Source organism: Astatotilapia calliptera, chromosome 12, assembly GCF_964374335.1.
Source record: "Astatotilapia calliptera chromosome 12, fAstCal68.1, whole genome shotgun sequence".
Classification (NCBI taxonomy): Eukaryota; Metazoa; Chordata; class Actinopteri; order Cichliformes; family Cichlidae; genus Astatotilapia; species Astatotilapia calliptera.
Window position 1 is genome coordinate 15,293,006 of NC_137433.1, and position 22,618 is coordinate 15,315,623.

Consider the following 22,618-nt stretch of genomic DNA (forward strand, 5'->3'; position numbering starts at 1 on the left):
CACTTTGCAAATGAAAGTCTTCCTGCAATGTGTGCTGCACGATGCGTTCTAATAGTTCTCTGGTAAGAGAATGATATGAGATAAAACAAAGTGCTATAAATAGATTTTTGATTTTGAGTGTTGTGAACTTGAAAGGCATTTTGGGATTGTTTCAGCTTTAACTGAATCTGTCAGTGACATATTCTTCCAAATTTTCTTGCTAGGTTACATCACGTATCTCACTTCTAATCTGCTTCACACTAACAATCGCTGTTTTTTGTCTTGATCTGCAGGGCTATGGGAAATTTACAACAGGCACTTGTGTGTTTTGAGAAACGGCTAGTGGTGGCTCATGAGTTGGGCGAGTGTGGAGGCAAGGCTCAGGCCTACGGTGAACTGGGCGCACTCCACAGCCAGCTGGGCAATTACGAGCAGGCCATCTCCTGTCTGGAGCGTCAGCTGGCCATCGCCCGTGACACCCAGGACAGACTACTGGAGGGTGACGCCAGTTGTGGTTTGGGGACTGTATATCAAGCCATGGGAGAGTACGAAACGGCCCTGCGGTGCCACCAAAGTGACCTGGAGATCGCAGAGGAAGCGGGCAGCACCACACGCCAGGCCCGCGCCTATGGCAACCTGGGCCTTACCTATGAGTCGCTAGGAAACTACGAGCGGGCGGTCGTGTTCCAAGAACAGCACCTAAGTGTGGCTGCTCAGACTAATGACTTGGCTGCCAAGACACTGGCCTATGGCAGCTTGGGGAGAACACACCACGCACTGCAAAACTACTCACAAGCTGTCATGTACCTGCAGGAAGGTGAGTGAGTCAGGGGGGAACAGGAGAGAGGATTGCCTTTGTTGCCTGAGCTGATAGGCTTAGAGTTTGTGAATTCATGAATAGGAAATGCAGAGCCTATTTGTTGCTAAGCCTTTGCCACATTTTTATTAGGCTGTGTGCATGTATATGTGTGTGAGTGTGTGTGTGTGCTTATGTGTTATAAGTGCACTAGGGAATTTTGTGTGTGTATTATGCGTCTGTGTTGTCTTCTGAGCTGTATATGTATACCAGCATTTGTGTGTATGTCTATGCAAACCTATCAGAATGCATGCCAAGGCATTTTTCCCGTGCACCCCTAGCTGTTTTTCACACCTCTGTATCTACCTTCTCAGAGGGTTCTTTGCAGCAAGCTGCAAAAGAATCTTTTCACACCGTAGCTGTCATACTCCTGCCTCTTAACGCTTCATTGTGCCCCGCAGATTATGGCGAAATAAAAAACTGCAGCTTGGCCTCTCAGAAATTCATTATGTCAGTGGCACCGCTCAAAGTGTTCGCTCCTGAGGATGTGATAAGTTGCATCTTTCATGGATGGGAAAGCGCCAGACTTGCCCGTGCCCACTGACAGGCACCACCCACCGTGTCACAACCCAGACCCTGTTTGAATCAATGAAGCTGGAGTTTGTGTAAGAGGACATTTGTATATTCTGCTCTGGAGTGAGCGGAATGCAGGGGAGCAAGAATAAATCTCCTCTATCTCTCCTTTGCCGGCTGTATTCGAGTTCACTTTTCCTGCGGTGACCCATACACCCTCTGCAGGCCTGCTCGTTGAGCTTTAATGGAAACAAAGGCGACAGGCCATTCTGTCTCCACACCGTCCTCTTACTGTCCCGCGCACTGTCCTTGTATTGCTCCTTGGTCTGGCTGTGAAAAAGAACAGTGCTGCCTTGACAGCCAATTATTTTTGGCCAACCTGCCCAGACCAAAAAGTTGGCATGGTTTTTTTTCCCCATTTAGTTTTTCTGTTTTTTCTGCTTCCACTTCTAGTTTTTTTTATCTTCATGCTGCACTGCTTATGTTTTGTTTCTGTTTCCAAAAAAGATTAATTAGTAAGAGGGAAAAGGAAAAGCAGCTCCAAACTAGCAGATATCGTCGACAGCATGTGACCTCCAAACCACTGCTCGTGTATCTGTATGTGTCTGCGTGTCAGATGATTATACTTTGTTGTGCAGTACATTATGCAAAGATAAGGCTGCCCGATAACAAGCTTTGGGGGTTTTTTTTCTTCGTCTTGCACTGTAATATTACAGAGCATTGTGCAGGACTTTCTAAATGTTAAACAAAGAATCATTACACACCGAGATGCACTTTCCAACGATTGATGCAATCAATAGTGTCATTAAATCAATGCAGTCATTGTAGCGACTAATGGAGATATTCCATGCCTGACTTATAGAATCGCTTATTAAGCAAACTAAAGGGATAACAATATTAACCTTCAAGGGCAGTTATTTGTTGGAAATGTACTGGAAGCCTCTTGTGTTTACATCATTTAATTTGCAAGTGTATTTATATGTATTCTGCACAAAACATTTCATAAGCTACACTCTAATTAATAATATTTGTGGCAAATGTTGGACGCAAAACATTTATAGGAAGACAAAATCATATGAAAAACTCATCTTTGATCAAGATGGGGTCTTGATCATAGGTCAGATACACAACTAAACATCAGATAAGCATTTTCGTTTCGGCCTTCACCGTGGAAAACGAGTTTTTTTCTAGGACAGGACCAACTTAGAAATTCCCTTAAAGCGTGTTCATGCTGTTAGGCTGTTGAGGGCTTGTCAAGAAGCATTTAAAACTAAATAGAGCTGGATGATATGGATCTCTGCACAACTCTCGACCAGTTATCATCATGTGTCGCATATTTTTGGTGCTAATATTTTATGCCATTAATATTAAATGTTGGTTGCAGTTAGTTGTGCTGAGTGCTGAGCTGGTGGCTTAAGGAGCTACAGATATTCTTTATTTTAGTTTTAATCTCCATATTATTCTACTTTGGCTTAAAATCTTTGACATTAACTACAAATGTCTGTGTAAACGTCACAATAAAGCCCAGCTTTGTTTTCTATAAATCATAAATTATGATAAATTACACAAAGACTCTTTTCATCATTAGCATTTCTTATGCATCTTTGTTACACGTTATATGAGAAAATGTTGGTTGTTTATAAACACCTAACTACAGAATAATATATAAATGTAAAAATCTAATATATAATTACTGGTTTTCTTTGCAAGCTACATAGAAACCTGTTCAGTTTTAAAGACAAAGAAAACCTAACCTGTTAACCTTGGGTTTGATGTTTATATAAAACACTTTCATTTTGTTATGGCAGGTGATATTCACCAAAACATGTGCACTGTTATATTTATATTTTGATGAGCAAGAGTACATGTACTGATTTCTTTTGGTCAGTAATTTAAGATCCCATTTGTAATACACTTTGTGTCTTGGCTGTTGATCTAAATTTCCTCGTAGTCTTATTATTTAATCTCAAACTGGTATCTTCATAGTAATTGCTTTATATTTTTTATATATAAATGCCTATATATTTACACCGATCAGGCGTAACATTATAAGCACCTGCCTAATATTGTGTTGGCCCCCCTTTTGCTGCCCAGACAGCCCTGACCTATCAAGGCATTGACTCCTGTAGACCACTATGCCTCAGATGTAACAAACTACGATGTTCTGTGTATTCTGACACCTTTCTATCAGAACCAGCATTAAATTTTTTAGCATTTGAACTACAATATCTCATCTGTTGGATCCCATCACACGGGGCAGCATTGGGTCCTGATTTTCATAACTGAGCCTTGGTCGCCGTGACCCCGTCGCTGGTTCACTGCTGTTCCTTCCTTTGCCCAGTTTTGATAGATGCTGACCAATGCATGCTGGGAACACCCCATAAGAGCTGCAGTTTTGGAGATGTTGTGATCCTTACTTAATTCTTACTTGCTTCCTTAAATATCCCACCCACTAACAGGCGATGATCGCTGCATGTGGGATGATGTTGGTGCAACATTTCACTCAGATTGGCCCACCCCTTAATGAGGAGATATGGTGCAAACAGACATATATAGCAATAGTCTGATTAATTATTTATTTCTACGGAATACATACAGAGTATATGTGCTGTCAGTATTGTAACTATTGTCTTTCTTCTCCCCAAAATGTGCTTGTGTGATTTATGCCCCGTCCTAGCAGCATATCGGTGCGTTGGATGTAACTTCAGCGATCCCTCCCTGCTAATCTTTGCAGCATCTCTTTGGCGATTTCTGTTCCTGATATTCACAAATAACTCCATGGCACTGGCCAGCTGCGCTGAGATGAGAGAGAAGTGAGGCTCTGGACCCTCTCTTTCTACTTCTCCTTTTTCATCCAGTACTAAACTACTCTTTGCAGTTTTTATTTGTACAATATAGTGCAACACTATCAGAGCAGTGTCCCTGGGGGAGATTGCCTGAAAAAGTGTGCTTAATCTCAAATTTTTTAATAATATCAAACATACTGTCCACCGTTCCACATGCGGCCATGATCAAAGGGCCTTTTTTTGTGTGTGTGTGTCACATGCATGCGTGTCGGGATGTTTATTTGCAGCACAGTGCACTTGCGGCTATGCAGTGCGTGAGATGTGAATGTGGAGTCTGCATGTAAAGCTTGTTTGAAGGCAGAGGTGCGTGGGCCTCAGGGGCTGCAGAGGATCTCTCACCCAGCTGTCAAGCAGCCTTTAAAGTGTTCTCTAGTTGCTCTTCAGGGTGCAGCCAGCCACGGCCACATCCTCATGTCAGCCGCTGCTACGTGCCTGTGCCTGCGGGGTGCACCAAAGGCACGCACGGTGACAGTGACAGACACTGAATGATACAGAGCGGGAGAACAGAGGGAATGAGAGAGTTAGGGAGGGAAGGAGGAGCAGAGAGGAAGAAAGAGGATGGCAGCGGAGTGGAGGGAAAAGACAGAGATCGGCATGAGTCATAATTCACATGTATTATTTCACTGTCAGCTAGAGAATAAAGAAAACATAGGTTGGTTGACATTCAGGTTTGATCATAAAAAAAAACTATCACAGAGCAGCTCAGAGAAAGAAAGGTATGTGTGTGCGTGCACATTTGTGCGTGTTTGAGTGGGGGGGACATGAAAGACTCAGAGCTGGAGTTGAGATGAGTGAGGGGTGAGGCTGTCAGAGAATGAAAAGGATAATTTAGATCTGTTTCCTCTCTCTTACTTCAGCGCCTAATGAGCCCTAAGCAGTGCAGAGTCCCTGCAAGCACTGCCACCACAGTGAAGATGAAACAGGTAGAGAGTTTGGAGGGGGGGCGCTCTGAGACAGAGGCACAGAGATGAGAAAATGAATAGGAGGTAGAGGGAGAGAGTAGCACAGCAGATGCATTGGGGGGAGAGGGCAGGCAGTCAGACAGAGGGAGGGTGTGTAGAAAGATAAGGATACAGAGAGAGAGGGGAGACTGTTGCAGGCTTCAAAGGCTGCCGGCTAGCGTGGCCATGGAGGAGCCATGAAGTCTATGGTTCTGTGGTGTGCTGGTCTTGCGGAATAGGCTGGCTTTTTCAGGTCACGCTCTCTGTTCTTGGCTTATCTGGTTCAGCCACAGACCGTTTTCCAGGAATGAAGAAAAAAAGCAGACAAGGGTGGCTTGGCCCATTTTCTCCTCCCCCCTGACCAAAAGCACGTCTAGACCCCTGTATCACACGAGCGGGGTGGAGAGAGTAGACTTGCAAATACGGAGCTCGTGTAAAGTGAGACTGTGCATGTGCGGTGGCCTGTTGCAAACAGCAGAATGCTTGCTGTGTATTTTGTACCTTGTGGATGATGTGTGACCCAGCGACTGTGTGTGTGGTTTTTTTTTTCATTATTGTCCTCTGAGGAGTGGCATTTTCATCTCAGTAATTGGGCTGAACCAAGTGCTCGGCAGGCAGGCTGAGGACACATGCTAAGATGTGACGAGTGCCTGAGAAATTGGAAGTGAAAAACAAACCAGATGATCTGACACGGGCACATTTAGCGAACGAGCACACGTGCACGTGCACATTCATACCTCTGCTGGCTCCCGAACAACTCTGAAGGTCTCTCAAACAAATATCACAAAGTAAACTCTGTGTGTTTGCACGTTGTCTGTTATTAGCTCATCAGTGTGTTTGCAAATATTTGGAGATGTCCTAGTGATGCGGCGTGTTTGTGTTTGCTCAGCCAGTCAATCCTGAGCATTGATTACTATGCAGACCCATTAGTGCTCTAAGAATCTCCCGCTATGGCCAAAACATGTGTGTGTGTTTTAGCCCCAGTGCAAGCAGCATCTTACAACTGAGGCCAAATATCCAAACCTGTTCGCTGTCAGAACATCAGTACCACGCTATGCTTACATCTGTTCCTCTGAAAGATACCTAAGAGTCTGTCTGCTCTGAATAATTTTTACCCTCCTCTCCCTCTCATCTGCTCCCTTCTCCTTGCCTTCTGACAGGCCTGCGGCTTGCGGAGCAGCTTGCTCGACGTGAGGACGAGGCGAAGATCCGCCATCGTCTTGGGCTTTCTCTGTGGGCCAGTGGGAATCTGGAGGAGGCCCAACATCAGGTAAAGCATCTCCTGCTCGCTCCTCTTCTGGTTATGGATCACCTTGACTCAGACCTCTCATTTCCTTCTCTCCTCACCTCACCTCCTCTCTCCTCTCCCTTCCATCTGGGCTCCTTCGACCTCTGGTAGTTAAGGCTGACCGCCAGTAAGCCCACATCTGTCGGCTTTGAGGTTGGCAAGGATTAGAAATGAGAGGTGGAAGTACTTGTCTTAAACACATGGGGAAATATACGTTTTCAGCAATGCCTTCGAGGTAAAAAAAAAAAAAAAAAGAGCCATGAGGAGAGAGAGAACAACAGGAGGAAAGAAAAGAAGGCGAGGTGGCTGTAGAGTTAGAGCATTGGTGCTGGCAGTATGCTATGGAGTCTGTTGAGCTGGTAAATGCTGTCATCTCAGCAGACAGGCGACAGATGAGTGAATATTTTTTTGTATCTGCGTGCATGGTCTCAGGATCCCCCAAGCCTCTGCATCACACACACATTCACTCCTCTTCAGCCCACTGCCCACCTAGCAAGCATGGAATATCCCCTTAACATCTCTCTTTGCAGTCTGTCCACACACCACAGCTCACTAGTTGATATATACATATATAAAAAAGTATATATATACATATATATATATACTTTTCTTCCCCCTTTCTTTGGCTTGTGTATCCACATGCAAGTTTGTGAACAGTCAGTCAGCAGCAGTGGCTGTCACGTGCGTCTGTGGGGATGTTTTTTAGCTGCTTTCATTTTTAAAATCTAGTCCAAGACTCTTTTTTTTCTTTCCCTTTTTTTTTTTTTGTTATGACACACGCGCACAACTTGCATTTATTCGACCCAGATAGCTTTTGTTTTTCCGTCGGCCCTGCATCATACTTTTTCAAAAAAGTATTTTTGTCTGTTTGCAATTATCTGTAACAAGAGCTGAGAATGAAAGACTGAACCAAGGTGATGGCTAGAGCAGGGGCTGAGTGCTTGTGACTCATATTGAGGAATTTGTGTTCAATTAAAGCAAAATATTATTCTAACAAGCCAATGCAACATATTTTCCACTGCATGTTTGCTTTCCAGCTTAATGCTTCACCTTCAAGACCCTAATAGTCCATGCTAACATTGTGTTGTCCTTGTTGCAATTAACTGCAATCCAGTCGTTTGCATACATACAGTACACCACAGCTATGTTGAATGTTTTTCTGCCTGTCAGCTTGTAGCTCCTGCAGTGACTTGGTGGTTGGAAAGGACGCTGTTGTCCTCAGAGTATAGATGAAATGATTATTCATGAGCTGGCCTGTCGCTACAGCTGACCTTGGTAAACACTCTGACCCACTTTATACTGCTATTTTAAAGGCTTGTATTTAAATTTATAAAGCGTTCATAGGTGTAGATTAAGAGTACTTGACCTCATGTTCCTCATTTCTCTCTATCTGCGCACCGAATTGTATTTTAGCACCCTAGCTGTGATCCCGGTGCTCGTACTGGCACACAGATTGACGTGTCCTGATTCTAATCAGGTATTTGAACAGTGCTTGCTCTCGCTAAGAAGCATTCATATCTCGGCAAACGTGAATCGATACATTTGTGCCTGCTTAAAAAAAATAATAAAAAAATCAGCGGTCTACAGTCGATTAAGCCTTTACCTCTGATATCATCTTCCGCAGGGGGATGAGAGCTCCCCGGGGATTTTATTTTAGAAAAATCATTCGAGGTATGTGTGCATTCAAGTCTGCTCACGTTTACTGATACAGTGTGACACTGACATTCACTTAACATGTCAGATAAAAGCCATGTTAGTGTGTCAGTAAAACAAGTGAGCGCTATCTGAATAGATAGGTAGCGGCCTGAGAATGCCGCAGATTTTACTGCACCTGTGTCGCGGCAAAAAAGACACTATAGATGCAGTGCCCCCCTTCATCTGTGCCAGTAGGGGTGAAGACAGAGGAAAGGCGCTGTGAGAAATTAGTTACACTCTTAAAGGGATATCTGCAGGCCTAACAGATGAAACTAGCACTGCAGCAATCAGCCCACAGCCCTATCAGCAAAATCAGCCTGAGACTAGCAGCTCCTTCTACTAGGACTAATGCAGCAGAACTCACAGATTCTCTACTCTCCCCCCTACACTCCCTCTGACACACTTTCCTCTTTGACCTTGGGATATGCCTGACGAGCTAGATTCTATGCCTATGTACTCACCAGGAATCCACACACACTTTCTCCCTTTCCTTCCTCTTGTCAAAGCCACAGGGTTGATAAAATCCATTTAATCCATACCAACAACCCTTTTTCCACTGCAGAGCTCTTTGTCTTGCGTGTACTATGGTCGAGCAGCAAGAGTGTTTTACCCTCTCTGCTGGCCCCAGACTCCTGGAGAGTCACTCTATAGCAGTCCCAGTTATTCTACAGGGCTGCTATATAGGTGCAGAAATAGGAAATCAATAAAAGGCTCCCATGAATCAGCACTCTTGGCCGGTTCTGCTTGGCCAGTGTGCAACAGTCCTTGCCGCCCCACCTTTTCATTGTCTCGCCTTCTTCTTTCAATCCGGTGTCTGGCCCTGAATTGAAAGATCCAACAACACAGACGGGCCTATTGAATTCACAAAGCATTTATTTTCCTGAACCGTGTTTGTCTAAGATGCTCAGGGTAATGGTTTAGCTGCTCGCAGCCCTTTCTGGGCAAATGAGAGCTGAGGAGAGGTTTACCTGTGTTTAATGGTTATTCATCAAGCTACATTACAGTACTTTATTCTGCTGTGAGAGAGAAAAGAAGAAAGGAGGCTGATCAGTGATAACCTGTGAGGTGGAATGCTACCATCTAGTGGCCATGTTCATTTTCTATCCTCTAAGGCCTAATCATGCCCAATTTAGTAACATGCAGACATATTTAACCAACTTGTCTTTCTCATAGAATCCCAACTGCCTTCCTTTTTTTAAACACAGTTTATTCATTTTAACTTATTTTCCAGAAAAGGTATTTTGATGCAACGCCTTGCTGTTTCGGGGTCATCGTTGACGGTGCCGATGACTATTTCTTGTTATGTTTTTGTACACTATTCTTGTCTGGTAAATGAGCAATCCAGGAATGTCTGAACGCATTGCTGCCGTTATTTATCCTTAGCTTTACCGAGCATCAGCGCTGTTTGAGACCATCCGCCACGAAGCCCAACACAGCACAGATTACAAGCTTTCTCTGTTTGACCTGCAAACCTCTTGCTACCAGGCTCTCCAAAGGGTCCTTGTCAGCCTCGGTACGTCAACACACTTTACTCACACTCTCAGTACTGCACGCTGTTATGACTTGTTTTTGCTTTTGCCTCTGTGTGCACCTGAATGATTTTAGACTTCATCCGCTAATCAAAGCTGACCTCTGAACTCCGCAGGCCACCACGATGAGGCCCTGGCAGTGGCAGAGAGGGGTCGTACAAGAGCCTTTGCTGATCTCTTGGTGGAGAGGCAGACGGGCCAGCAGGAGTCGGATCCATACACGCCGGTAACAGTGGAGCACATCTTGGATACCGTGAACAGCCAGAGGGCTTTGGTGCTTTATTTTTCTATGGCTGCTGGTTACCTGTACAGCTGGCTGCTGGCTCCAGGAGCAGGTAGGTTTGGACTCTAGCTGAAAACTTTTTAATGAGTTGCTGAAATCCCATCATGTCTGTCTGACTACTGCTCTCCTGAATCTCTTTGTTTTACTTTGTTCTTTTATTCAAAACATTTAAGTGTGTGTACTTCCAATGCAACATTTTGGGTTTTTTTTACTTTAATAACCTGAAATGTGGCAAAAGCACAGAAAATGACTATTAAAAATGGCTTAGAAATTTTGAAGTGGCACGATTTGTACAAAGGCGATCAATAATATGAAATTATTCTGTCTGTACAGAAGCTACTTGGTTTAAAGCAAAAGCAGCCCCACGCTCACGCTTGCTTGTTCAAATTAAAGCACATAAAAGGCCCAGAGGCTAGAGGCTTGTTTTGCACTGCAGGGGTAGGAAGGCCAGCTTTAACACTGAGCGACAGTGCCACCTGCCATTCCACTGCTAGGATTTGCCCCCCTGCCTCGCTTTTCACCCCCAGAAGGCATCTGCCTGTGAACTATGCTAATTGATTGTGTCACCGATAACGACACAGCCAAAACACCAGTGGCGTCATCTTCACACGTGTCAACAGCAAAAGTCTTCCCTGCTTTTATGTTTCATGTTTGCTTTTGTTTTCATCCGTTTTCTTGATATCGCTTTGTCCTGGCACTTCTTTATACACTCCTAAATCTTTCTCTCTTTTGTTTACACTCTGAGTAGCGCTGATGCTAGCGCAGCCCCTTTTGTTTGCCTTGTAAAATTCCAGTTGTACAAAGAATAAGCTACGGTGCATGTCGCCCGACTGCTGTGGCTGCCCTACTGCTGGCTTTGCTTTGACTCTCGTGTGAAGAAAGGAAATGAGAGCCGTGACCCATGTTCCAAGGCACAAGAGCCTGAACATTTGATCAAATCCAGCTCCCAGGCAACCAGATGAACTTGACCTCCAAGCACTAGTCATAAGGAGGGGAGGAACACTACAGGGACCGGAGTACATCTTCAAAGCATCGAATATTGCCCCAGGCTAAGAGGGAGCCACTTGCTCACTAATCGCCTGTCTGTCACTTCCTGGCATTCCCTGGCATCCAGCTGGTACACAAACATGTCCAGCTCTAAAGAGTCTGCAGTCAATGAATGGGGCTCCTAATGTCATGCTGTAATTACTCCACTAGTGTACATTCTGGCCTGAATTAGCATGCACGTGCATATTCACCGGAATCACTTTACCCGTCTATTTAAACACATTTAATACGAAATGGTGAAACACACTGACACACCCACAAACCAGACACACACAAACAGCCGTATTCGCCCGATGTGCTCTTCCCCACCTGCTTGAAACTTAGCCGAGCTCTCGCGGCAGGCACCAGATGGCACGGGCAGCCTACTCTTATCTTTTATTGAACAATATTTGTTTTATTCATTTTGCTCCGCAGATGCACTGCTGCACGTGCCCTCACCCACAGCTCTCAGTTGAAATAATCCAATATTGCCACCGTCGAGAGCGAGTAATAGGAACATATTAAAAAAAAAAAAAAAAGGAAAGAGAGAGGGTGGAAAATAGCCACTTTCATTTGTTTTGTCATTACACTTCATAACCACCTGAAAGCAGCCAGTCATATTTACACTCCCCTCCTTTCTCTCTCTCACTCTCTCCACAGGCATCCTGAAGTTTCATGAGGTGTACCTGGGCGAGGGCGTAGCCGAAGGGGGGTCGGAATTCCAAGAGGGAGGTGTCGGCGGAGTGGTCAGTGGCTCCTCGTTGGAGCAGCACATCGCCAGTGCCCGTGAGGCTCTGGGGGTAGAATCTTATTATAGCAGGTGAGGTGTAACAATGAAATGAAAACTCTATTTAGTTAGCTCATAATCTGTGTCACTTCCTTTTCCCTCTTTAATAACTCACTTTGTTGATTATGGCTTAGCGTACACTCGTCGCACATGTATTTGTTTTAGTTTCCCTTAAACAGAGCCACATTTTAGGTAGATCAAGTAAATGAATTGCACAAAGCTGATTTACCAAGTCGACATTGTGCAAATTGTGTTGCATGTCATGCTGGAAAAAAAAGCATGTCTTATTTTGCACCCGATGTTGTTGAGATAGTTGCCGCTAGCAGTCTTCATTTATTTGTAATGAGAGGGGGAGAAGTTATCAGAACAAGTGCATAATTGGCACGGGTGGATGGCTCAAAGCTGTGAGTCCAGTGCCAAAACTTTGGCTCTGTCCCGTAGCTCTACATTCAGTCCTCGTCCTGCATGTTGTCCTCAATAATACTGGTATTAAACTAAACTGAGCTTAATGTAGAGTGTTAGATGGAGAAGGAGAATTCAGGTACTAGATTCATGCAAGGGTGTGTCTTCTTTTATGAACAGCCACGGTAATTTCTGCACTGAGCTGATGGGGTTTGCAGTGTTTCAGGCTTTTAATCGCTGTGTGCTTTCACAGCTTTTACATGCCTTATTGAAATGTCTGTGAAAACAAAGCTATTTACGGAACTGTGTTGACATATTAGATTAATGTATGAATGTTACTATATCTAATAATGACTTTATTAAATACCTAAAGCCTGACAGCCTGCAGAAAAAAAGTCAAGAGCAATGTGTGCATTTACGCACACGGCGCAGTATTATTAACGTTATTAACACACAGACGGCTCGGGAACTGGTGCTAAATAATTTCTTCTGCTCTTTTACGCGTGGGACAGGTGAGTTGTTAAACACATATTTCAGATTTATACGGTGGATGAGTTTGTAATAAATCCTCCACTTCAGTCCTCAGGACCACACGCAGCCGCCAGCAATGTCTGTCACAAGAGTTCAGCCTTATATCAAAACATTTTCATTCTTCTTCCGCCTCTCAGTTATCTGAATTGCCACGCTGTTTTCAGAGAGAAACACGCATAAAACCTGCTTTTTATGTTATTATTGTTAGTTTTTGTTAGTACGTTACTTGCGTCTTCACCCACCCTCAGCTGGTGTGTTCGTTTTTTTAAGCTTGGTCGTTACTGAAATGAACTGGTGCGATCTTTGTTTTTAAATCAGCACACTGTTAGAAGATCACCTGCAAATCTCTCTCCGCAGCTCTTGTGAGGCCTGTTCAACACCATCAATTCATCCTGTGCATTTCTGGCTACTTTTAGTTTTTTAATCTATCAGTAACAGAGTACCAGTCATCACCTCAGTTATAAGGAATAATACTCACAGGCTCAATATAAGCAATCTCAAATGTCAGCAAATTCCTAGAGGGACGTGACGGGAATGTGCAAAGAAGCTTCCCTCTAGTTTTCCATCAAGTCAGTTATGATAGTTTCAGCAAACTCCCTCCAGGAATTTGCTGACATTTGTGACTCCTTATATTGATGCTATTAATATAATTTTCTACACTAAAGCGATAAAGTAAGATTGCTGAAACGATTGTAATTGATCTCAGGGAATGTTCCAAAAAGTGGTAAAACTACAGGGACAAACATCTTTGCACCCAAAAAATACTCTCCACAACAAAGTGCAGGGATACACAAGGTAAAAAAAAAAAAAATCCCAGCATTTTACCACATATAAAACACTGGGTCATGACCACATGGCAATTAACATGTAATGCACCAGAACAAGCATATTAGGTTATAAAGATTCCCCTCAGCAGTCTAAATCAGGCCTTAGCAGAAGAAGGGTTGTTTTATTGTGAGTGTGTGTGTAAAAGAGTGTGATGCTTCCTGTGATTACAGACATCCACTACCTCCTTAAAGGGCTTTGCTCTCCCCCCCAGTGGGAATAAATGAGATGGAATAATGGCTCTTGATATAACTCGAGGTGTTGAATCCACCTAACACACAGCCAGTCTGACAACCCAAGGAAAAGAGAAGGCGGTTACTGTAACCTTAAGGAAGAATGGGGAGGAAGGTTCAGAGGAGACGCTAAAATCAGTGAGCCAAAAGTCAAAGAAGAGGCTGGTAGTGAATAGAGATCTAACACACAACAGGGGATGTAGTCATATGTGTAGGGCATGTAAAGTGTTCTGAGATGTATCAAAAGTTCAAATCACCCATTGACATCCTTGGAGCTACACTGCACTTGACGTGTGCCATGTTTCTCTAGTTGGAGTTTGATCCATAGTGACCAGCTGCTCCACCCAGTGCCAGTCTCTTCCACCCCTAGCAGTCTGGCCCTCCTGCCCCATTACCAGCTCATTTACTTCTCCAATGGGAAGTTGCATACACACCACTGCGCCTGGATGGGCACCATATGGCCCCACTTACCAGCCCATTCAGTCTCCAGAGTGCAGAGAAAGGGAGGCAGCACTCTGAAATGAGTGTCTACAGAATGAATGGGATGGAGAAAAATGGAGAGGAGCATATGTGTGTGAAAGACAGGATAATAAAGAGAGCGGAAGACACGGCTTTTGTGATAGTCGAAATCTGCGTATTAACATGTGGAATCTCTCCATCTTTTTGAAAATCCAGTCTGAATAGGTCTGTTACCATGTACATTCCCGGAGAGCGAATCTCAGTGTGAGTCACGTACTGTGGCTTTAAGAATTGCAGTGGTAGGTGCGCAAGGCAATCAGAGATCCCATGGTGGTTCCAAGAAGTTCATACAGCTGCTGTGAGATACTCTAAGAGTTGCATGATATCAAAGGAGAGGTTCACGCATGAAGGGCGAGATGAGAGAGTGGTTGCGAGCTAGTGATTGGGGGGGGATGACACCCCCGCGACTGGATCAGCATTACTGGCATTATATTGAAAGGATTACAATCAGGCTGTTGGATCCAGGCTGAAAAAAAGAGGCCAAGTGTGTGAGGGTTGAACGGTGTGTGTTTTTTGGCAGGTCAGAAGTGTCTGTGTGTGTGTGTTTCTGTGAGTACTTGATTTATCCGCAGCGAAACAATATAAGAGTGTATTGTCTGCTGTGCTCACATGCTTTTTTTTCTCTTGGCAACATTTCTGTGGCCTTGGATGCCTCTCACTCCATCTCTTTCTCTCTTTCAGAGGGTGCTCGAGCAGTGAGACTGAGAGTGAGGCGGGAGATTTGTTGGATCAACAATTTGAGGAGCTCAACAACAAGCTTAACTCCGTCACTGATCCAACGGGCTTCCTGCGCATGGTGTCCAGAAACAACCTGTTCAACAGGTAGGGGGGTTTTGATGCACATCACCTCAGTGTTCCTTGGCTGTTAATGAGTGGCAGTGTTAATCACCAAATGCTACTTAGACCCACTTTTGCACAAAGAAGACGATTAAAAGTCTCTGCTCGAGTAAGGAGATTCGTGGGTATTGTGGCTCATCTGTGAAAGGACTCTTTTCTCCATTGTTTAGCCAGCGCAGAGGCAGCATGTGAATCCTCCTTATTAAATAGACTGAGTAAAGCCAAAGCTGCTAAAGCCCTTATCAACTGTCTACTCTGATGGAAGCCCTGTGTGTGCGTGAATGTGGTCACATGTGCGTGTGACTGTTTGCCAGGCGCAGACATGGAGATGAATGTGGTTTTAAAATGTTTGCCATGTCTGTGTTTGTTATGCAGATTTATGAGATTTTAGTGAGAGCGCCACTGGCTTGTTCACAGCGTTATTTATTGACACTATGCAGAGTATTCATTTACATTGGGCTGATTGGTAAGGTATACCGACAATGTGCGTGCATGTGTGTGCATACTTGTGTGTCTGGGTCATATTTCCCTGTCCTCGTCCACAGTTGAGCTGTTCTTTGATGAGAGGGTAATTCCAGCTTTAATTGAGTCTTGGTGCTCATTAAGCCCCTTTAATGGGCTGCCGGTAATAATCCCCTCATTCTTTTGGGCCTTTAAAAAAAAAATCTGAATTATAAAGCTCATCATGCTTAGGAGCCTGTCGTCTGTCACAATACCAAAAGCAAGAGAAAATTGAGAAAACCTCTTTGTCCTCCATACATCTTGAGGTTTGGTGTCAGATAATCTGTGTGTTATTCAAGAGCTCTTTTTGAATTCACTTTCTCCTGCTATTTTTCCTTACATGTTTAGGCTATTACCATTTAATGGAATGAATTTATATGAATACTTCAGGATTTTGATATTTATGTATTACAAAGAGAAAGGATACGTTTATTTCAAAAAGAAACCTTAATTGAATAACATTTAAATTCAAATAGGTACAGGGCACTGAGATCTCGTCTTCAGTACGGAGCTTGGAAGGATTACTGTGGGAAAGTGATAATGAAAGTCTCTTTGTGTCTTCGTTGTGTAACTTGATGAGATTGTTTAATGATCTTGCAGTTCTCTGTAAAATTCTGCCAAAAGGATGATGCAAGGTTTATTTTATCAGCAGTACAAAGACAGCCAATATAATAAGCTTAGAGGTACAGTAGTTATTTTTTAGGTTATTAAATAGAAAAAAAGAATATTGTATTCATAGTTATACATGAATTCGTGTGTAATTACATGCTCTAACAAAATCATGCGTTCTCGTAAACTTAGAATTAATTGTTACAGATACACAAACTGGAGCGAGTGCCAGTTTGTTGAAGCCGCCGTGTTGCCCTGTCACGTTGTCATGCCATGGCCATTTCACCAGCCTCATACGCAGCACACCTTATACGTAACTTTGAATTTAAAGATCACCAATAGCTCTTTCCAACTATATTCGACCATTTAACATTTGTACATGTATATTTTCATCATCTCTTTCTCATAGTGTCTTTCTCCTCCTCCTTTTCATCTCATCCTCTTCCTCCTTATCTCAAGCTTCATCTCCTGAACAGCAGCTAGGGCTGTAACACACAAAAATTTGAATAAACGTGTGTATTTATTCATGCAGTTAAACATTGTCACCGGGTAATTAGATGCCAATGTTAGGCTTGAATGTCCTAAAAATAAACCTTTAAAAATATCGTCTCACACATTTCCTGAGTTCATTTGCAAGGCGTCCGAGCCCAGCAGTGTTGGATCCGCTTCAAATGAAGTTGCCCTAACGCTGGCTAGCAGCAGCTAACTGTGGCAAAAGATCAGCTCTTAAGTTCAGGATATCATCAACAATTCGTCTCAGTATCACTGACATGAGACAGGAGTGAGACCCAGCCTTCATTCACAAAGTCTGACAGCCTCTTCCAGAATACATAGACATGCATATTGACAGCTGAGGTAAACAGCAGATTGACAGCCTACACTCACAGATGAACGACATCCAGAGTTCTTTATCCTACATTAGCCACCGTAGCCAGGGTTACACACCTGAATTTGGATGGATAACAAAACAGAGCAAGCTGCAATCCACTGACATCTAGTGGTAAGATTTCACACACTGCACCTTTAAATGTATACTAGAGGATGATTTATTTATCTCTGATTACCACGCAGATGACACTTAAAGACCCGTTTTTCACTTACAACCACTGAATGCAATCTTCACGTTCAGCCTCTCTACAGCTCCCAGTCTTTTCTTTTCATTGTCTCCCTTTACACTTGACACTCACCTTCTTTTGGCTTATCCCTTGTCTCCTCACTCATTCTTCTTGTCAGGCTAACAAACGATTGTTTTGCTTTCCCATGGAGCCTTATGCCAAGGCCTGGGAGAGAGACAGAGAGTCGGGAGGCTGGAGGAAAGCCAGTGGCCTGGGGCTACCAGAAGGGCAGGATAGATGTCTGTTGGCTGGGTCCGGAAGAAATTCTGGCTGGTGGAACAGATGGAGGAGTAGTGACAAGTGTGACTATAAAGCTTGGCCCTGCTAGGAAAAAGGAAAAGGCTTCTAGCCCCTCAGCCACCATTAGCACAGTTCTCAGTATGCTGACTTTCTCTATGTGAGCTGAGGGCTGTCATTCCCTTCACACAGCAGACAGGCATCCAAAACGCATTGTGCTGTTATCTTGAGTTGGTTTGTTGATAAAGATTGAAGACAACAAAACTAACAGATGATGGGATGTTCTGAATTTAAAATGTTGAAGAAAATGCATGAATGGTGCTCTCCTTCTGTGGTGATTCTGCCAGTCTGGCCCCTATTTAGGCCAATAAGTGCTAGATAAGCAGTGCAATACTGCCATCTAGTGAAGGTGTACATATTGACATGGTAAACTGAGTGAATTGAAACAGCCTTTGTATTATACTTGCCTTCCCAAGGGGTAACAACAAATTAATATATCCTACCCTCATCTACCTCCTCTTGGAATAAATTTGTTCTACGTTTGAGCAGATATATGAATGTGATGATCCTCTGCGACACATTATCTATTAAATTAAAAATGGACTTTGTCATCCACTTTCTCAACACGCAGGCAAAACTGCGTTTTGGAATTAACAAGAAGGCCAGAAAGGCCCAAAGAAATATTTGAACAGTTTAAAGTTGGTTTAGTCTCAGCAAAGACTCCTAACTCAAAAATCATGAAGAATCTTATGTGTCTGAAACTTTCTTGAGGTTTTCAGGATTAAAATGAAAACTACAGTACTTTGTTTTGTGTCTCTGCAGGAGTTGCCAGAGTATGACAAGCCTGTTCAGCAACACAATGTCTCCTGCCAAAGATGGCAACTCTTCCCTGCCCCGTCGCTCCAGCAACCTTGGAAAACCTCCACTGCGGGCACTTTATGATTTGCTCATCGCACCTATGGAGGGGGTAAGTACTACTTCGGCGGGGTATTGCCTGTCTGTTGAGGCAGTTGTGTGACAGAGAGAAGAAAACACAACAGGGTGCTTTCGAGAGGAACAGAAAAGCAGAAAAAAATGAATTTCCTTTATATGATTAAGTGTTTTCATATCCTTGCCTCACAGGGCTTGATGCACTCCAGTGGGCCTGTTGGCAGACACAGGCAACTAGTGATGGTGCTTGAGGGAGAACTGTACCTCATCCCATTTGCTCTGCTAAAAGGAAGCTCTTCTAATGAATACTTATATGAGCGTTTCAGCCTCATTGCTGTGCCCTCCATTCATGGCCTTGGAACCAGTGCAAAGGTACAGCTTCTTATTTAAACTTTGTCACGTTTTTACAATCTGTAATGCTATAACAAACTATTCACCATCCGTCCTAAGCTTTGCTGTGCTACAAGGTAAAATTTGTTGATGTCCTCTAAGGCTCATTCTCGGCGTCCTGGACCAGCCCCATGCGGCGGCGTCTCAATGGCAGCAGTGGTGGGTAACCCGAGACTTCCCTCACCTGTGATGGATCGCTGGCTGTGGGGACCTATGCCGTCTGCAGAGGAGGAAGCACTAATGGTGGCTGAGCTGCTGGGATGCCAACCCCTTGCTGGCTCTTCTGCCACAAAGGAGAGGGTCATGAGTGCTCTAACACAGGCTGAATGCGCCCACTTCGCCACCCACATTTCTTGGAAATTAGCTGCTCTGGTGCTCACCCCAAACCCTGAAGCTGTGCCTGGGGGAGCAAGCGCCAATGTGGGAGTGGGAACAGTGGGAAGAGGTGCAGGGGGGAGAGCAGGCAGCAGTGGCCGAGGCAGAAAGGGCTCCACTGGAAGTGGCTACACCATCCCAGAGTCTCTCCACATGCAGGATGACAGCAGTGATGTGGAGAGCATCTGTGACAGCCCGCCCCTTCAGGAGTTCCTGCTTACAGCTGCAGATATTTTGGATCTGAGGTTGCCCGTCAAGCTGGTTGTGCTGGGGTAGGTAGACTGGCAAAGCGATACAACTAAATAGTGATTTTTTTTTAATGTAGATTTAAAGTCATTAAAAAAACCATGAGATTAACCATATTGAAGATCTGAATTCAAAATTGATTGACTGACATGAAATTCATTAAACACACAAATGTAATTAAAATGTACATCATGATTTATTTGATAAGCACAGGGTAGAATACCAAATTTCAAGCTTGACATTTTAGTTTTACAGTTTTCACATTTGAGCCTTGTCTTTTCGTGGCTGCAGGTCATACCAAGAGTCCAGCAGCAAGGTCACAGCAGATGGTGTTGTGGGACTGACTAGAGCTTTCCTGGCTGCTGGGGCTCAGTGTGTACTTGTGTCCTTGTGGCCTGTCCCAGTTGCTGCCTCCAAGGTTTTTGTCCATGCCTTCTATTCCGCCCTTCTCAACGGGACCAAAGCTAGTGCGGCACTGGCAGATGCCATGAAGACTGTCCAGAGCAGCAAGCAGTACTCACACCCTTCCAACTGGGCAGGTCAGGGATGAAATTCCTTTATGCATTATTTCAACATTAGTAATAAACAAAGTAGTTAAAAGAAGATCGCTGTGAAACTGAGCTCTTCTTACTTTATTTCTTTTTTTCAGGATACATGCTGATTGGCAATGATGTGAAGCTTAACAGCCCATCTTCCCTAATTGGCCAAGCTTTAGCTGAGATTCTACAGTATCCAGATCGGGCTCGCGATGCTCTGAGGGTTTTACTTCACTTGGTGAGACACACACCGTTACTTATTTTACAAGATGTCACAGTCAGCACTGCTCAAAAACACTGATGGTGCATTGCTGTGCTCACTGCAGGTGGAAAAGTCTCTTCAGAGGATACAGAATGGCCAGCGTAATTCCATGTATACATCCCAGCAGAGTGTGGAGAACAAAGTAGGGGGTGTCCCTGGTTGGCAGGCTCTGCTGACAGCTGTGGGCTTCCGTCTTGACTCTGCAGGCACCGGTATCCCCGCTGCTGTCTTCTTTCCCACTGCTGACCCAGGAGACAGGCTTCAGCAGTGCAGCACCACCTTACAGTCACTGCTGGGTATGTAGACAATGTAGCTATTTAAAACAAACCAAGTTGTTTACAATGTGCCCAAGGTTATGGATTTATAAATACTAGCAAATCCCTGTGCTACGACAACTTATCTGGCTTATAATGTTGGGAAATTGAACATTTCTCATTGAATAAAGTTAAAGGTTTAAATACTGTTTGTATTTGATATTGTTTGTCTTTGCTATAATGCTGCCATCATTATGATGCTAAGCTTCTGTTACACAGCAGCACTGATTCCTACCTGATTCAACATTTTGATTTTTAAATGACAACAACAACCAAAACATTGCCATAACATTTTGATGACAAATAATCCAATTAAATGAGAAAACACAATTTATTTACTAAAAAATGCACATGAAGATTACTCTAAATCCTGGGAGCATTTAGTGTTATGCTTGTCACTAAACATAGCTTATTATAGCCCCAACAGGAGTTGCAAGGTCGTTGTCGTGCTGCAGGATGAGTTTGAGACCAGGGCCCGTATCCCTAAAGATTCTGAGAATCCTCTCAGAGAGCTGCTAACTTAACCTAAAAATTCCTTGCCAGGAGTTTTAGCTTAGAAGTGATTCCAGAACATTTTCAGTGAACTCTGAGCAAGGAATGGATGGAAAATCCTATCTTAGTGAGGAGGTGTGGTTGACCCCGTTGCTAGGTATGAGTCATCATTTCAAAAGCCGTGATTGGTTGATCCTACAAGTTTGATGGAAATGAGCTTTTGGTGATAATGAGCAAAGGATGTACCCTCAAATCAATAAACATATTATATACTCTAATCTTATGCTGACTGTAATTGTAAATAATATTTCACATTCAAGAAAATATCTGGAAAATGAATAGTAAGCTGTAGGGGTTATAGCCATTAGAATCTAAAATATGTGAAAACTTAAACTCATTACACCCTGTTCAAATAATGATTCGTGTCTTATTTGCTCATATTAATATCCTAGCTGGCATATTTTGTACTTTCACTCCTATATGGACCCCGTTGAAAACAAGATGGCCTATCTCAAGAGGCTGTCCTTAATGAAGTAGAAATCACAACGTTACAAGTCCAGTGTGGTCTTAACGAGGGTAACACGGCTCAGCTTTTAGCAATGTCTGTGATTGAAGACCCAAGTCATCACTGCTGCATTGTTGCATTTTCCCGGTTGCCAAATACCTCGGGGTTGTGATTACTTTCGTCTCCGGTGTAATAGTGTTGTGGCGTCGAGTTGGTGAAGTAATTGCATCTCTAAGGAGATCCACCACAAACATGATTCCTGCACGATCCAATCTGTAGCATCTCAATAATTCCCTGTCATCCAGTGTTTGCAGGACATCTCTCCTGCCTCTTCTGTTGGCCATTTTGTGCAGCTGCTTAGGGGAACTCCTAAGCCACTAAAAGTCCTCTTCCCTGCTCTTAGCAGATCTCGCCTTAGGAGCCCTTTTAAGCGCTAGGAATCTTGAGGAATAGCTTTTATATTAACTGGGATTGTCGTGTCACTTTTAGGGGAAATTCTAAGAAAACGTCATGACTCTGAGAATTTTCTTAGAATTTGGCCGCTAGGAGCCACTTTTTGCACAAAGATTCTTTAGGGATACGGGCCCAGGACACCTTCCTGGCATCACTCTGATAGAATCTCAGAACATTTTAACACAATTTATGTTTGCGCCATTTCATTGATCTATGTATCGCCCCATGTTTAGCACTTTTTTTTACCACTACCATTTAAACCAGTGTGCCTTGTTAATGAATGATGAAGAACTTCCTTTGATCCAATCCCTTAGGTCTGCCACCGCCAGCTCTGCAAGCTTTGTGCAAACTCATTACAGCTTCAGAGGCAGGAGAGCAGCTCATCAACCGGGTAGGTCCCTGCAGCTCTGAACAAATGCTGTTGAGTTTTGCACCCAGTACCCACTGGTCTTTGGTTCAAATGACAAATACCATTCCTGTTACTTAGAGTTAAAAAGCATTGTAGCAGTCCCCTTTCACTTTCTTTGAAACTTTGCCACACCTTTGTATTATAAGTGCGTTGC

General features: G+C 43.7%; 1 protein-coding gene across 3 annotated transcripts in view; it reads left to right on the top strand.

The window, feature by feature from the left end:
* LOC113033618 (tetratricopeptide repeat protein 28) overlaps window positions 1-22,618 on the top strand; it is a 188,038-nt gene that overhangs the window by 161,255 nt on the left and 4,165 nt on the right. For all 3 annotated transcript variants that reach the window (XM_026187594.2, XM_026187595.2, XM_026187596.2), the window contains 13 exons: window positions 273-796; window positions 6,296-6,405; window positions 9,502-9,631; window positions 9,764-9,982; window positions 11,617-11,776; window positions 14,935-15,075; window positions 18,375-18,519; window positions 18,675-18,854; window positions 18,975-19,519; window positions 19,785-20,032; window positions 20,143-20,267; window positions 20,356-20,587; window positions 22,370-22,446. In XM_026187594.2, coding sequence (XP_026043379.1) covers window positions 273-796; window positions 6,296-6,405; window positions 9,502-9,631; window positions 9,764-9,982; window positions 11,617-11,776; window positions 14,935-15,075; window positions 18,375-18,519; window positions 18,675-18,854; window positions 18,975-19,519; window positions 19,785-20,032; window positions 20,143-20,267; window positions 20,356-20,587; window positions 22,370-22,446 — 2,836 coding nt within the window. The remainder of the gene's footprint in view (window positions 1-272; window positions 797-6,295; window positions 6,406-9,501; window positions 9,632-9,763; window positions 9,983-11,616; window positions 11,777-14,934; window positions 15,076-18,374; window positions 18,520-18,674; window positions 18,855-18,974; window positions 19,520-19,784; window positions 20,033-20,142; window positions 20,268-20,355; window positions 20,588-22,369; window positions 22,447-22,618) is intronic.